Below are 17,853 nucleotides of genomic sequence, written 5' to 3'. Positions count from 1 at the left end.
TTTGGGGAGTCTTCCATTTTGTGGAGAATATCCAGTGCACCACAATAAGTTGTCAAATGAGGTACCTTGAAGTATTGGATTCAGAATACTTACAATATGTCTGGTTTTGAAGATTTGCATTTACATTTATAGCATTTAGCAAATGCTTTTGTCCAAAAGAGCTTACAGAAACTAAAACTAAGCTTGTCTTCTATGTCTTTTGGTAATTTGAGTCGAGCCATACATTTGGCACAAAAGGTGTGAGATGCAGAAAATGGTTTGGCCTGTGCTTTCAGGTCAGAACTGGTCTACTGTTGGCTTTGTGGACAAGCATGAGGATAAGTATGTTATGTGGAATACAGCAGAGTGATGGAAAAATACATTTACATAATTTACTTTATTTGTTTGATAAAAGCATAATTTCTTTTAACTGTGATAATTGTACCATTCGTGATTTCTAAAAGAAATCTGTTATTTTATGATTTAATTTCCTGTAAACTACATCGTAATAACATCTGGACTTTCAATGTCAGAGAATGAAAAACTTTGAGAAACACAATATTGAATTCCCAACATTAAAAATGTTACATTTGGGCAAGGGTGTAATACCGTATTTATTTATTCACTTTTTCTGAAAATGGTGTTTTATTTTGTGTTCTATTTATCACTGTGATTGTGAACCATCAGTATATAAAGCAAGAACTTAACTGAGCAGTGTAGTTACACTTAGTGGTATGCACAGTGAAAACCCAGGTTTTCTGCCTTTTTGGCCAGTGTGATCAGAGAGTTGTCAAAGAGCCAACAAGATTATGGGCAGGTGTACCCAGGGATATTCAACAGCTCTCTCTTGCTTTGGTGATAGGCTGTCATCCATGACGAGATGTCTGCTGGTCCTTGTCGAGATGTTAGCATGAGAGAAGCAAGGAAAGCTTGAGTTGAGTATTCTCAGCACACCTACGGTATAAAAACCAATGTGAGGATGCAACTTTATCAAGGGAGTAAATACATAGACAAAAGAGGACCAGTCACTAAACCTCATGGGACACCATAGAGAATCTGCATGGAGTGGCCTAAAACTATGTCACCTGATATAAGCATCCCTCAAGGTAGGAGGAAAAGTACTGCCACACTGCAGGCAGTAATGATCATGACCAGTGATGGCACAATTGTCAGCAGGAAGCTTCTCTGTAATGGTGATAATGGCAGTTTCTTTGGAGTGTACTGGTCTGAAGCCAGATGGGATGGGACACTAGAGTTAGCTCTGGGTGAGGAAGAGAAACAAGTGATTGTAAACAACATATTCAAGGTTTTTAGAGAGGAAGATTCACATGCAACTTCTTTCAGGAAGATAGCAAGCTACAACAGCAACAGCATGTCTCAAAACACAAAACACCATGTCTAACACCGAAAGCCAAAATGGGCAATTATGAACACCAGTCATATTAAGTATTTACAGAAATATTATATAATGACATCATTTCGACCAGTTGATTAAATGGCTATTAATGAATTTACAGTTTTTGCTAGCCAAAGAGTTAGCCAACAAAGGGATCTACTCCCTTCCTGGAAAGAATCCCACATCCACCAATCAAACCCTATACCTTTTCCCAAAGCTCTGCCTCCAAAGACACACACTCTTAGTGCTCAACCTTCCTTCTACGTTCCACAGACATATGCAAAATAACTGACAGAGAGAGGACTGCCTCCTTGTATAGACATTTGCTGATTGGTTAATATGGACATTTTTTACATTTTTAGTTGCTGCTAACAGAGCATATGATAATCACTAGGATTTTTTTTGTGTGATTTTTAACAAGGCGCCTTGGTAGGGGAAACAATTAGCGGAAACAACTAGGTTAGGCCTAAAACTAGATCTGAAAAGAATAATAACTTACCATCAGCACTGCAATTTAGTAGAAGACTAAAGCTTAATCAGTGTCAGGGAATTGACCCACAGTGACTACTGTTCACATTGCAGTGAAAAAAAAAACAAAGCAGAGTTTATTGTAAGAAAAAATGTGGGAAATAAATAAATAAATAAAGCATAATTGCCCAAAGGACAAAGGTGGCTTACATCAAGGTGGCTGCACACTGTTTTTACAATTAGTATGATTTAAAAAATTATGTTGATTTTTTTTATGCTTGCTTTTGAGTGTATTGAGCTAGGGGTATCTATCTTGATAGTTTAATATTAATGCAGATTGTGTTGAAGAGAACAAATTGAATTAAAAAGATGATGAAACTGAGATGTGTTTTCTCACATTTACATAAGGGTAAACAAGTGAGCTAAATCAAATCAATGAAAATTAATTAGCATACATGGACCAGAATGTGGTTCATAATTCCATACTATGCATTAGATCCTTTTGCACTAAATGTGCAGTTATTATTCATTAAACACGAATAAGTAATAACTAATAAGATTTTAAAAAAGTAAATTCATAGAAAACTATGGCACAGGTTTGATGCATAATGTGCAAAAAATCAAAAACACAAATGCAGTAAATTGTACAAAATTTATTCTGAAAATAACACATCTGATACATGCTCTGTTAAACTTTCGTGTGAAAATTATTTTTTTGAAAATCCATGCACTGTGATGAAATTGATTACTTAACATTTGAAAGATAACTGACTGGAAGTTATGAAAGTGCAAATCACAAAACTAGATACAAATCCATTTCCACAGAATGTCACTCATACTCTGTGATTTTAAAGGCATCTCTAGCTCGTTCTCTCTCTCTTTGTGCATGCATGCATATGTGTGTGAAAGACCCTGCATAATAATGAGACAAATCTACCCCATGGCCCTGTACGGTGGATGCATCCGAAACTGACTCAGCACATATAATAAAAATAAGAAATTTACAAAGACATAATGAATCTAAATACATTAGCCTCATTTAACTTTTTGGCAGATTTTTGGGAACAGAGAGGATTTAGATCTAGCTACTTAACAACAGACAACTGTAACTTAAATCTGATATTACTAAACAAACTTGTTATTCCACTCAGCTACCTGAGGGACCAAACAATGAAAACACATGAATCACTGGCCTGCAATGTAAAGACAGCTCAAAGCTTCTCCCAGTTCAGTAGGGCAAATCCAGCACATGTTAACACCAAGAGCAAACACTGGCTCTAAAGTATACAGTGGAAAATAACACGGGGCTAAGCTGGGTGAAATTTCAAAGTGTTTTTCCATAGTGTTTATCCTGGACTATACAGCATTGCAAATGCAAAGTTTTCATTAATTATCTTATCCAGCATAAGACACCAGAAAATGTTCTGATATGTAACTACCAGTGATTTGTCAATTTGTGATAAATAATAGCCAGCCATAAGCAGAAATTTATGTATATGTACATAGTACTTGTGTAATGTAATGATAAACATGGCTACCCCTTTGGTCAGTAGTACTAATGAATTGCCATAATTTAACTTGCTTGGCAGTTGTTTAGTAGCATCTTCATCATGTTAAGAGTTACAGCCTTAGCCTAGTATAAGAGTATGACCTAAGATAATGTCTGTCTAATACATATTGTTGATTGCACAATACAGTTGAACATCCAGTTCTTGGAAAGTAAAGATTTTTGTCCTGAAGGCACACATTTTAAATGCCAGTCATAGCAGCATGCCATCATAGTGTTACAGGCTGGTTCTAGAAAATTGAAAGAGTGAAAGATCTTTTAAATTTATAAAAACAGCAAGAAACAGCTCTTATGGAATTTTATAAAGTAAATGGAATTTTGTAAAGCAAGTCTAAATGTTCTCAAAATACCACATTTTTCTATATGATAGCTATATTCAGATTCATTAGAGACATTTCAAATAAGGGAAAGAAGACTGCTTGACTTATCAGGGCATCAGTTCTGCTTGACTACATTATGGCATCTCTCATGCCAGCAGCATTGTTATATCTACATCATAAATACAAAGCCCTGCCATAATTGTGGACTGTACAACAGTCGCAAAGGGTGCTTTCAAGGCAGGGGAAGAAAGCAAAGAATAGCAGTGCATCACTTAAGAAGACCAAAGCAATTTTGGCTAAACGGTTCAGGTTCCAATTCTCTACTACATAAAATTTACTAGAAGATAGTAATTACACCTAATGATGATAATAATTTGCCTCTGCAAAGGCAGTTTAAGTCTAAAGTTTAGAACTGGTTGTTTTTTTGTTTTTGTTTTTTTTGTTTTTTGTAAAAATGGTGTAAAGACAGCATGAGAAAAACTAGACTCTAATCAGTATCTGGTGCTATGTAGGAGAGATACTTCCTTAAGACAAAACACAGGAGTCTTGACTTTTGGGGCTCCTGGGCTCACTGCTATTCTTCAGTTCACACTCGTCGAAGCCCCTTACATGATCCAAGAAGTTTGGATCCAGAAGCTCATCCGGAGTAGAGGAAGCAGCTAGGAACTCTGATCGGGCATCTTCATAGCCACTACTCTCATCATTTTCGTCCCCATCCTGAGCTTGCTGGCCATCTCCACCCTCCAGACCAGCCTGTTGGGACACATGATCCAAGTGGTCCACGTCTGATCTTTGCTCAGGTTCACAGACCTCCTTGTCCACTGAAGTCCCTTCTGGAGCTCCCTGAGGCTGAATGGAACCAGTGTACCTGGAGCAGCTGGGATCTACTTTCATGTTCTGCAAGAAGTAAGCTACTCTTCCAGTGGAAAATCCAGCAGGTCCATCTTTAGTGCCTGGTGACTGCTGGCTTGTGTCTGAGCTAAGAGCACAGACAGGCATTCTTTCGGGTGCATTTCCATCTATTTCTACAGCAGGATTTCCTCCTGGTCCAACAGCATCACCATTGTTCACTTCTGCCCTGATTTTAAGCAGGTTAGATAGAGCTGATTTTTTCTCCTGTTGATAATAAAAGAAGAAGAAACAATAAAAAAACCTCAAAGTTACAATTTGCAGTAAACTTGAAACATTGAAAAATATGACCACACAGTTATTTTTTGTTTGTGAAATTAGATGAGCATTACATCCTCAATACAAAATTTACAATTCAATATGTTATTCCTTAATATGAAGCCCTTTTCAAAGAATTTAGAATATCCTCTACCCCCCTCATAAACTCATAAAGAGTTTGACTTGGTCTTGTGGCACAGTATTCTGGCATAGAGAGGTGAAAACTACTAGTGTGATCTAAATGCAAGGAGAAAAGTATACAAACAAACATCTATCTTTAACACAACACAGGAAAGGTGTCACCATTTCCTAATACATTGCTGTGTGCAGTGCGACCTTTTATAGAGAAATTTTGGCTGCCCAGTTTTGTTTTTTTTTGCCATTCGTCTCCCCATCCTAATTCAATGAATCAAATCCGACTACTAGATTCTTATTATTCTCTGGATAGTCCTCCATCTGCCAACATCAGAACAACAACAGCTGACTGAAGCCACCAGTCTGCTTGTGATTCTTTTGTAACAAGGATATTAAAAGAAAATACAATATTTTTTACACTGAACTATATTCTTGCAAAAAATGTAAGTGACCTAAACAAAAACAAGGAAACATGTGGCTTCACATAAATACAATTAACACATTGATTCCAGCATGCATGATGTGTTAGGGCTCTTGTAAACAAGCCTGATTCAGTGTCATAATCAACCATTGTTTTTACAAAAGAGTCCTGAATTGAACAGGCCGAGGCTAAATTGTAATGGATACTTCAAAGCATGCTACATAAGTCTGGATAAAATTTTTAGAATTGAATTGTTCTTATCCACCATTCTGTTTCCTTTGTTCATCTACACAATATCTGTGCCATTAGAAAAACCTAATTAACAAATCATGTGCTTAAACTACCAACCAATAGCCCACCAAGGAAACGGCCTGCATATGGTTTAGGTACTGAACCTAAATTTTTTTCAGTCTGGCTAGTCACTGGCACAATACAAATGCAACATAATCCCTTTTGTAGACACAAAGTTCAAGTTGGGAATCAGTGTTCTGTGTTGTGATTTTTTTAAACAAAAGCAAAGGTAAGCTAAATAAAGCATTAACTACATTTCACCTGGAAATTGGCAACTTCCACTAGACATCAAAGACTTTATCACCAAAATTAAATCCAAAGAACTACCTAAAAACGGGGACTCTACTTTGCAACATGTGAAATTAGCTAGGCCTTTAGGGACACCAGCAGCAGTAGTTAGTTGTATACTGGGGCCAAGTCGCCATACATTGCAGGTAATCTTAAGGTCTTAGGCAAGCATAGGTTGTCTAAGATAGTCATTCACATAGGAGATAAACACCTTCAACAGTCAGAGATTACTAAAAATAATATTGCAGAGGTGTGTTAATTAGCGAAAGCGATGTCTGATACTGTAGAATTCTCTGGTCTCATCACAAGGTAGAGTGGCGATATAAAGTACAGCTGGTAATCTTCGCTGAACTGCTGGATTTTCAAGTGGTGGTCAAAAAACAATGTGGGGTTTATAGATAATTGGACCACATTTGAGGGCAAGCCTGGCCTTTTACGGTGGGATGTTTTCCATCCTACCAGGGAGAGTGCTGCTCTCCTTTCTTGTAACATAAGACACAGTTTTATGACAGACTTAGTTAATCTATGACAATCCAGAGTGGAGGACAGGCAGCAGACAAAGAGGCTAAACCAACCATCTGCTGGTCGCTACATGACATCACCTGAAGTTCATCATACTGACACCGTGTCTGTTCCCCAAGCTAAGCAGAAATACAGAAAACAATGAAAAACATGTCTTAATAACCTAATTTTTATTAGAGTAACTGATTCACAAAACACTGCCTGCCCCATTTTCATCTAAAGATGGGTTTACTAAATGTTAGATCACTAACATCTGAAGTGCTCATGATAAATGAAATCCTAATAGAACATAGATTTAATGCACTTTGTCTAACAGAAACCTGGATCGAGCCAAATAAGTACATAGCTTTTAATGAAGTGTGTGCTTCTGGCTATAGCTATGTACACCGCCCTCGTCTAACTGGCCGTGAAGGCGGCATTGCAGTTATTTATACCGACACATTAGGCATAGACCGGAAAGCTGGTTCTTTGAAATTATTTTTACTAGCATAAATAATTTAGCCAGTGATAAGAGGCCCACCTAGCCTTTTCCACTAATTGGTATCTACAGGCCACCAGGACCCTACTCAGCATTTATTAATTAATTTGCATATTTCCTCTCTAATCTATTCACTCTAGTAGAAAGAGCCATTATTGTTGGTTATTTCAATATTAATTGTGAAAGTGCCTAAGACCCTCTGAGATCGGCCTTTAATTGAATACTTGAATCAATTGGTTTCACCCAACGTACAAGAGAACCCACACACTCTTGTGGACATACGCTACACTTAGCACTGACATACTGGTGTTGACATAGAGAACATAGTTATACTACTCCAGTCTGATGCCATCTCAAATCATTTCCTCATTTCATTTGAACTACATATAAGCCATAATTTAGTAATCTCACCTCACTACCACACCAAACACACAATCACGTCACCCACTGCATCTAGATGTATTGCAAATCTCCCAGACTTGTCATTTGCGACTAGGATACCCTCAAACCCCATCTCTGACAAAACAGAGATGGTTCTAGTAGGCCCAGAGACAGCAGGGTCCTAGCTCTCTAATTACTCAATGAACCTCAATGGTCTCCCAATCACATCTTCTCTAACAGTCAAAGATCTTGGCTTAATTATGGCTGCCAGTCTCTCCTTCGAAGCTCATGTACAAAATTGTTCTAGGAATGCCTATCTTCTCCTCAGGAACATTGTGCAGATTAGGAGCATACACTCCTTACATGATGCAGAAAAGCTAGTCCATGCATTTATCACTTCAAGATTGGACTACTGTAATGCCTTACTATCTGGCTGTACCACTAAGTGCCTAAACAACCTCAAGCTAGTTCAAAATGCAGCAGCCAGAGTTCTTACTAGAACTAGAAAATGTAATAACATCACTCCTATCTTAGCTGCTTTACATTGGCTCCCAGTAAAATATCTTATTGATTCTAAAATAGTTATAAATACTCACAAAATACATTACAAAATAATGACCTACAAAGCACTGAATGGTCTTGCCCCACAGTACCTTACAGAACGCCTAGTGCATTACGAGCCACCATGTCTGCTTAGGTCAAAAGGTGCAGGCTCTTTACTAGTACCAAGAATAAGAAAATCTACCACAGGGGGCAGAGCCTTTTCTTATAAAGGTCCCTACACTATGGAATAACCTTCCTGTAAATGTTTGAGACTCAGACACAGTCTCAATATTTAAGGCAAGGCTGAACCTCTGTACAGTCAGGCATTTTATTAACTACTTCCCATCTTAGGTAAAGGTGTAGATCTGGAGATCCATGGGCATTGAGAGTTATGGTAAACTGGGATATTATGATGCTGTCACTTCACCTTTCTTTTGTCACTCAAGTTTCTTGACTGAGAGTGGCAGAGTGCTGATGTTCCAGGGTGCCCTCGTGCCTGTGGCTCCTTCTGGTTCTATACTTTTAGCTATGCTGCTATAGCTAGACCTGCTGGAGTCCATCTTTGCACATTATAGTTCCCTAATTTACACACCCTCATACCTGGACATGCCTAATAATCTATTCTCTCTTCATGCTGAGGTACACCTACCCCGATGTCATGATATCACAGAGCCTCAACCTGTCTCATAGCTACTCCAACTACCCCCTGATGTCCCCTGCTGTAGCCTAGTACACCTGCACCCCAGCCAACTACTTCACTGTTGCCCTTGATGGATGTTCTCATGCGCGATGTGTTTCAGACATGTGCACACCTTCAGAACCAGAGTATCATTTTATTATTTGTTTATGTATCTTTAATTTATTTATTTATCTTTCACTAATTTTTCTGCCTCTTATTGTCTATATCATTATTATTTTGGAGGTTGCCCCCCCCCCCCCCGGGAAAACTCTAGGGAGTTTTTCCTTGCCACTATCATGCTTGGCTTGCTCACTGGGGGCTTGGACTCAAACATCTGTAAAGCTGCTTTGTGACAACATCTGTTGTAAAAAGCACTATATCAATAAATTTGACTTTGATTTGACTTAATGTTTGCCCAAAAAATGCTGTTATGCAAGTATGGCCTACTCTCACCTCTTTTAACCAGTCCACCTCCTGTGTTAGTGAAGCAACCATGTCCTCCAATGTTCTCCTCCGTTCTCTCTCTCGCTCCAGCTCCTGTGGAGGAGAGGGAGAATCAAAGATAAGGGGGCCAGGAAAAAAAAATGAGAGAAAGAGGAGGACAGAGAGAGTGAGGAAGAGAGAGAGAAAGAGAGTTTCTGTTCAACTTCTATGCTCTTAAACTGTTTGCAGTGTAATTACAAACTGGGACACTGTCATTTATTTTTAGTAATTTTATTCATGATCTCTGATTACTTGTTTTTCCAGAGAAAGAAATGCTAGCTGACTGCAACAGATAAATATAAAAACAGAAATAAGATCTTACTCTACAAAGTGAAATATTCATGTTTATACAATCCATGGCCAAAGGCATGTGGACATCCCTCCAAATTACCAAGATCAATAGCCAGTCTCATTGTTAACTGATGTATAAGCACATAGCCATGCAACCATCATAGATAGGCACTGGCAGGAAAAGGGGCTGTGCTGAAGAGCTCAGTGATTCGGTGGCATGGCACTGCCACCAAGCCACAAGTCCATTTGTAAAATTTCTGCTCTGTTAGATCTGCCCTGGTTAACCGTAAGTGCTATTATTGTGAGATGGAAGTGTTCAAGAGCAACAACAGCTGCCATGGCTACTGCAACCCCCCTGTGATGTCCACTGCTGTATCCCACCACACCTCCACCCCAGCCAACTACTTCTCAATTGCCCTTGATGGACACACTCTTGTGGGATGGGCTTCGGACACCTGCACACCATCCGGGCAAGACTAGGACTTATAGATAAGCGGACTAGAGATTAATTGCTCGTTTTTTCACTTTATTATTATTTATTTATTTTTCTCTTAAAATTGTTATTATTGTGGTGACCGTTGTCAACCAGAGGAGGATGGGCCCCCCCTTTGAGTCTTGGTTCCTCTCAAGGTTTCTTCCTTATGCTCTAGAGAGTTTTACCTTGCCACTGTCAGCCTTGGCTTGCTCAGTGGGGGCTTGAACTTGGACATTTGCTTTGTGACGTTATCTGTTGTAAAAAGCACTATATAAATAAATTTGATTTGATCTAAGATGTTATTTTTATCTGTAATTTTAAAAGTGGCCCTGTTTAATTGATGTGTACATAATAAACAAGTTAACACTAACAAATTTACACATAATTGACCTAAGCTTCTGAATGGCTTTTAATAGTAGGCTTAGAATAGGTGCACTATAAGAAGTAGTGATTTTACCATCCTGATTTCATGAGCCTCCCTTTGTGTTTCAGCAAGCATCTCCTCAGCCCCCAGCAGAGCATCCTGGAGACAGTCCACCTGGAATAACACCACCTCCTGTTTGAGCTCAAGAGTCTGCAGTTCCTGCAAGCAGTCTTCATAGTTTGCCTGGAGCTCCATCTGCACCAAAGCAAAAAAAAAACAACAATACATTGGTGCTGTATTAAACTCAAAATTCATTTTGTGATCACCTGGTCTGTAAGTGAAATGTGAAAGTGTAGGACAGCAAAATTCAGTGGACAGTTGAAAAATGTAGATTATGTAGGGCCAGAATTCATACCCTTCCATGAAGCACATTTTTGCCTTTATAAGATTTGTTGCACTGTTTAATGCTAAGTTACTGACCAATTCCCATGGAATTTGCCTATGACTATAAAGGGAGAAAACAAACTACTAAAAATGTTGTTTACAGACTACTAGAAGTCTATCATCACAGAACTGTTTTAGTCTTTAGCGGGCTGTTAATATCAAGATATGTGCAGCAAGTTGCACAATTATTCATGAATCATTCAGAATTAGATGAAATATGATACCATATTTGTCACAGCATGCTCCTCTTCACTCTGTTGCAAAGAATTAAATAAAAACAGATGAATATCATATTGAGCAAATTATTATGCATACAAGAAAAATACAACTATGCTGAGACTGCAAGAGGTTTTCACTAGATTGTGAACTCATGATTGTATTACATATTAATATGTATTTCTTACATCTGTGACTCTATCATTGGAGGTAATTCAGTCAGTTAGCTGGGTAGACTTTGAGCTGCATTTGGGCGAAGTTGGTGCCAATCACTGCTGCACAGCTTAAATATTCCACTCACAACCTTCTTGAGAATTAACCTGGTCACTTGTTGGCAAGTAGTGGCAACTTAACACAGTAGGTTTCTGCTTTCTTGTTGAAAACTCCAGAATACACCAGTATATATTTCTCCCAAATTTGCTTCCTAAAAAAGGTGTTTTTTTTTTTTTACAGTATAGTCTTATATTTGGTTCAGTGATGTGGCCCACAAGCAGTGCTGTTGCCAATATTTTTGAAAAGGACTGTACCAGTGGAGAAATTGGGTGAGTTCCCAGTGAGATCTGTCCTGGTTAACATCCGGACAGTGCAAACACTCAGGATTTTTAACTGTTCTAGCTCTAGTATGCCCTTAGACACAAGCTGTATGATAAAGGGCTATGTTAATATGTGTGTTACGGTGATGTAATTTTCACCTGGCTATCTCTCATTTCGCCCCTTTTGCGCAAGCCGTGTCTGCTGTCACTGCGGTTCAGGCGTTTGGGTGTCTGTTCGGCCTAGTGCACAAGCAACACAATCAATACACAGAAATACACAACAAATTCAAAACCATGACAAAATATGATGCCATGTACCTTGTCTATCTGTCTTCACTGTAGTATTTGAACTATTTTGGAATATTACACATATTTTGTATTTTGATGTACTATATAAGTGTTTGAACAAAAATCCAGTTTACGTGACCTTTCTCTTTCTCAAACAAGTCTGGAATCCCATATTTTGCCTTTTTCCATTTTCCAGCTGGAGTGTTTCTAAGCACCAATAAATGTCAGTACTACAAATAACCTGCAAATCATATTTGGCATATTTAAGTGATGTGAGCAACAGATGAACGAGAACAACGGATTCCACCATGTCATTTAACATCATTTAACAACAGATTCCACCATGTTAACAAAACTGAAGCCTAAATAGAGAAGCCATTTATAAAAAATTAAGTACACTACATGAGCATGTAGAACCACCTTTAGTAGCAATAATTTGAAGCAATCATTTTATGTACGACTATCAGTCAGGAGGAATTCTGGCCCACTCTTGTTTACAGTGTTGCTTTAGTTCTTTGAGGTTTGTGGGCATTTGTTTATGCACAGCTCTCTTAAGATTCTGCCATATCATTTCAACTGGGTTGAGATCTGGACTTTGACTGTGCCACTGCAACACATAGATTCTTTTTTTTTCCCAGCCATTCTGTTGTAAATTTGCCAGTGTGCTTGGGATCATTGTTCTGTTGCATGACCCTGTTTCAGCCAAGCTTTAGCTGTTAGATATTATACAGAGTATATTATACAGGAGAGCTCAGTATACAGAGGAGTTCATGGTCAACTCAATGACTGCTAGATGTGCAGTCCTGTGGCTGCAAAAACAAGCCCAAATTATCACCCCTCCACCACCGTGCTTGACAGCTGGTATGATGTGTTTGTGCTGATATGCTGTGTTTGGGTTTTGCCAGATGTGGTACTGTGAATTATGGCCAAACATCTCCACTTTGGCCTCGTCTGTTCATTGGACAATGGTCCAGAAGTCCTGAGGTTTGCTCACATGTAACATGGCAACTCTTCCAAACAAGACATACTTGTTCAGTCATTGTACTTGGAACAGCCATTAATTTGAACATCTAACATGCTAACATGGCCTGTAGAGTCTCAGATATAGCTCGTTTTTTTTTTTTTGTTGCAATGTCTCTGAGCATTGCATCATCTGACCATGGTGTGAATTTGCTGGTACATCCACTCCTAGGAAGATTGGGAACTTTATTGAATGTTTTCAACTTGTGAATAATCTTTCTCAGCCCCCAGCAGAATAATGGACTTCAAACTGTTGGCAAAGGAAATGGCTTTATAACCCTTCCCAGATAGATGGGCAGCAACAATTGCTTCTCTAAGATCATTGCTGATGTCTTTCCTCCTGCTTTAATGAGAGGTGCAAAAAGATCATGCTTGCCAAGTAACTGTACTTGTGCCTAAAGGGTTAGGTTAAGTATATGAGTGATTTGGGGTTTTCTATCAGGGAGGTAATGAGCAATTCAGGGTCATATTATTAGGGAGAGTATGAGTGATTCAAGGTCATCCTATCAAGGTTGTATGAGTGATTCAGGGTTGTTCTATCAGTGAGTGTGTGAGTGATTCAGGGTCATCCTATAAGGGAATGTATGAGTGATTTAGGACCATCCTGTGAGGCAGTATATGAGCGATTCAGTGTTGCCCTATCAAAAACACGGGCTGGCAGAAAGTTTTAAACCCAACCAAGCAGGAGTACATCTTATCCTACCTGCTCAAGCAATTCACAACTGTTTTCCAACAACTGATATCAGGTGTTTGGTAGTGTGAGTAGAATAAAACTAGGACAACAAGTGGAGAATTTACAGCTTGTTTACCAAGATTGAGTGAATGACTGAGTGAGTATGTGAGTGAATTACATTCCAGTTCCATGACGTGCTTCGCATCTTAAAACCTACATCCAGACTGGCACTTGGCAGAGGAGAACAGCACAGAATACATCAATCCAATGCAATCTATACAAAGTCCCTAGCAACCATGCTACTTTTAGAAACATGCACCAATCAGAGGAAGTGGGGAGGTCCTCTTAAACACACCAAAACAAATGTAAATGTTAGCATATACATAGCCTATATGCACCTATATATAGCCTATATATGTGTACACACACTAAGTAGCACCATCTGCTCTTTATCGAGAACAGCTCATTCACAAACAAGGCTTCTGGAAACATGGCATAGTTATGTACAGTCATTCTACTTGCTACCTTCCAGGAGGAAGGTGCCATTATAATTAGAGGTGCACAATATATCAGCAGCTGATATATTATTTGCCATTGAGGACAATTTCAAATTAATTGTTAATGGATAAATATTGGATTTTCAGATGATAATTACAACTGATGGTTTTCATCTATCCAACAGATTAAGCCTTGTTCAATTTAGGCCTCATTTGTATATTATTAGTTACAAAAAAATGCATATAATCAGAGGTGGTTAGGTTTTCTTTTGTGAAATGTAATCTGTGTTCTGTATAATTTCCTATCAGTTTTCTTTTTTCTTTTTTGGTGTTTACTCATTAAGCAAAATGTCTGTTGTCTGTTTTACAGTTGTGTTTTTTTCTGGGGGCTTTCCTGTCAGGTTTTCTGAATCAGTTCAAGGTATAAGATGCAGAAAGAAATAAAATATAATTAAACTATTTTGTTCTCCTTTGTGTTAAGAGCCACATATGTTTACAATAATTGTGATGCCTGATTTACCTGTGGCATGGCTATTTAAAACCAATTAATGACCCATTTTTAGTTTAACATTTCTTACACTCACTGTCCTGATTATAGTTTGAACTTGCTTTAGAATGCATAAATCTGAAATTATTGGTTAATATCAGTATTGGCCACAAGGTACTAATTACCGGTTATTGTATCAGCGTAACATGAAGGCTCTCTGTATACAGAAACAACTGGTGGCTTGGTGGTTAGCATGTTTGCCCCTCAGCACTAGGATCTTGAGTTCAAGTCCTTATCTGGGTGGGGTTCACATGTTCTGTGTGTGTGGGTTTCTTCCCACAATCAAGAAACATGGAGGTTGCTTGGATATGCTGTAGTTTCTGATTAAGAGTATGCTATGTGCAAAATTGGCTGCCACTTCTCATCAGGTTTTTTTTTTTTTTTTAAAGCAATATTTGTAAAGTGTCCTTGAGCTTGAAATGCAACTAATAATAACTAGATAACATTTATCTTTGTGAACTTTTTGCTAGGTTTTTTTTTTTTTTTTTGGCTGACCTTCCATAATACTGATGAGTGGCCACACAATCTTCCCCTTGCAAAACCTCAAAGGCAACCATAAATGTGAACTTCCCTTCATATTAAAAATGAGAGACATAAGACTAAGTCTGAAGCTCCTGGCAATCTCAAAACAAGTCCAAATTTCATGCTGACATGCAGGGGTACAGCATTGAGATCTGGAAGCAAAAAGATTTCACATTTGGAAAATGTATGGTTGCTTACAGAACAGCCCAGGCTTGTGTATAAATGATTTCCAAATGTTCCTCTCACATCATTCCTCAGAGGCCTATGAACTTGCAGATGATATAAAAAAGAATGCCAGTAATTAAAATAGAATGTATACTACTATAAACAGATAGCTATTTATTAATTTCTAAAGCAAATATTAATTCCGGTCCTGTTGAGAACTGAAAACAGGTGACTGACAGATTATGCACATTATCTGATGGTCTACAGATGGTAATTAAACATTTATAGAATACACTTATAAGATGATCTAATGGAGGGGGCAATTAATTTAATGGTATATATTAGGATATAGTATACTTGGCCTTGCAGGGGCCAGGGATTAACTCTCAGACAGAAGCTGCAGAACTCTGCTCAGTAGAACAACCCCCACCCCACACCAGTCAATTTCAAAATGCCAAACCTTTTTGGAGCAAATACATTTTTCAGGTAGCACACCATGTTCTGGTTCATTTTGTCATGGTATTTTCTGTAGGGTGAATATTTTTAAATAGACCACACTGATATTTGTGCTTTAACATTACAGCCAGATGTGACAAAGAGTATTAGCAACTCTCTTAGCAAATTAGTAAGTTTGATGAGGTGACAAAACCAGTTGTAATGACAAAGCATGCTGGGCAAGACCAGCCAAGGGTTTTGGGGCTGCAAACCACCACTTTCATGTCCCTCTGGAAATGCATGACAGCCATTTTGAATGCCACCCCATGAGTACCTATTGCTTAGGGTGCCTAGTCATTAAGGCACACGGATTGTAGTCAGGTACCTTGTTAGCCACTGTGTCCAATATTACAAAAATTAATACAAGACTATTATTCCATAAGAGTGCCCAACAGTTTTAAGTTCATCAAAGTTTAAGTCACAACAGCACCCAAATATATGCTGTATGCTGTATCCTTGCAAAAACCATCTGTCTTAGTTTTAAAATCAAGTCTAAAAACCTATTGATACAAACTTTAATTTGAATATTGAAAGAATGTGGTAGTATTATCTGTTTTGGGTCTGAGTTTTATTTCTTGGTACTCATCAGCTTAGTTGTGTTTTATCTATTTTTACTTATTACTCATGCACTCATACTCTTTTTTAAAATCATCTTATATGTTTTACTTGTGTTTTTACCTGTGTTGTATTTTATATGTAGTCATTATGCTGATTCTATGTACAGTACTTTGGTCAACACAAGTTATTAAAAGTGTTCTTTATAAATAAATCTTACCTACAAATTAGAATATTACAAGCGGAAACACCAAGACACCATTTCAAACTATTGTAGCCTTAGACTTTTCAGAAATATAAGGGCAATCCCAGATTCTAACCAGATACTAATTCTAGATTAGTATATGGAGTATGTATTGTTATGCCTAAAATTATACATTAGTTTAACACAATTTATAACGCAATCTAACAGATCTTTTGCGCATCAGTTAGTAACATGCGCCAATGATCCACTTTGGCAAGGTGTGTGAAAGCTCAACGGCCCTGTTGATATGCAAATACGATGATTACGTCATATGCCATGACGAATTCGAGCGACACCTAGCGGCATTTTAGCCTTAACTAGCTACATAATTTCTCTGGAAGATATTTTATAATAATGACTTATCGGCCGGCGTAATTAGGTGAACCAAAGAACAGATCGTACAGAGAGTGATCTAGAAGTGGAACAAGGTTATTCCTATCTGAATTATTCTCAGAGTTTAGTACTAAAATCATATCAAAGTCTCACCAATTACTATCTTTGGGTTTGATAGCTAAACACAACCAGGAATGCAAAAGTAATCACTCTTGGTAGCTGATTATCCCTACTGGTGAATTGCAATACGAAGCTATTCTTGAAATTGCAACTGAATTAACGTTACGCATTTGTATTTTAGTCTCTTACAAAGATATGAGATCAGGACACTGATTCGTAAGTCTCGTCATCAGTCACATCGCCACACAAAAGAGATTGCTTCCATTTCATAACGAATAAAACAGTTACAAAAAACACACCACGCCACCCCTAAAAACGCCCAAGTCAGGACTTTGTTAAATTATAATTTATCGAGTCCTCATAAGGTAGATCGTTAATATTAAACGTAAATCACTTGTAAGTTGTTTCTTTTTAACTAACCTCTTGAATGATGTGTCGAAGCGACTCTTCCTCGCTCATGCCCCGCGAGAGGATTCGTTTCTTTGGCGAATCGGTTTTCTCCAGTGTACCCGAATTCATTCTGAAGACAGGAAGGACAACTTAAACCACGTTCTAAACAGATCACGAGAAAAATACAGTAAAATTCGTTTACTGTTTAATGCGTATTTGACAGAAGGGAGGTGGTTACAGACACAACTTCAACACTGGTAGGAGGAGCCTAAGTAGTCGTCACGGAGGGATCATACAGTGTTGACACTCTTCCCAATGGTCATGCGATTATTTTATTGTGAGAGTAAAGTGGATAATGTGAATGTGCAGACCAGTGGGTCAGGGAAGATCCCACCACTTAGAAGAGAGAGGGGGACCCACTGAGACACATGAAGCCAAAATCCATTAATGGTTATCATTAAAACAGTCCAAAGTCAGTAAAACAGTTAAAAGCTTTTGGATGAATTAATTAAACCAGCAAACAGAGAACATGGATAGGAACAGACAGTAATAAGAAAACTACA

At 38.1% G+C, this 17,853-nt stretch overlaps 1 protein-coding gene across 4 annotated transcripts; it reads right to left on the bottom strand.

Annotated features, from left to right (window-relative positions):
* Positions 1-2,481: 2,481 nt before the first annotated feature.
* Positions 2,482-17,561, bottom strand: si:ch1073-456m8.1 (uncharacterized). 4 transcript variants are annotated; one of them, XM_027020334.3, is made up of 6 exons: positions 17,321-17,560; positions 11,601-11,681; positions 10,917-10,946; positions 10,342-10,503; positions 9,089-9,172; positions 2,482-4,846 (listed from the first exon to the last, which is right to left on the bottom strand). In XM_027020334.3, the coding sequence occupies exons 1-6, from the start codon at positions 17,417-17,419 to the stop codon at positions 4,256-4,258; spliced, it is 1,047 nt and encodes a 348-aa protein (XP_026876135.2). In that variant the 5' UTR covers positions 17,420-17,560; the 3' UTR covers positions 2,482-4,255. The 4 variants fall into 4 exon arrangements, with proteins under 4 accessions (XP_026876135.2, XP_081561493.1, XP_081561494.1 ...); XM_081705367.1 differs by lacking the exon at positions 10,917-10,946 and having other exon boundaries at positions 17,321-17,561; XM_081705368.1 differs by lacking the exon at positions 11,601-11,681 and having other exon boundaries at positions 17,321-17,561.
* Between the last annotated feature and the right edge of the window lie 292 nt (positions 17,562-17,853).

The sequence above is a fragment of the Electrophorus electricus genome, chromosome 22 (genome assembly GCF_041902795.1).
Source record: "Electrophorus electricus isolate QZ-2024a chromosome 22, ASM4190279v1, whole genome shotgun sequence".
NCBI classification, from domain to species: Eukaryota; Metazoa; Chordata; class Actinopteri; order Gymnotiformes; family Gymnotidae; genus Electrophorus; species Electrophorus electricus.
Note: the sequence above shows the minus strand (reverse complement) of the source record. Positions and strands in the feature narration are given on the sequence as shown.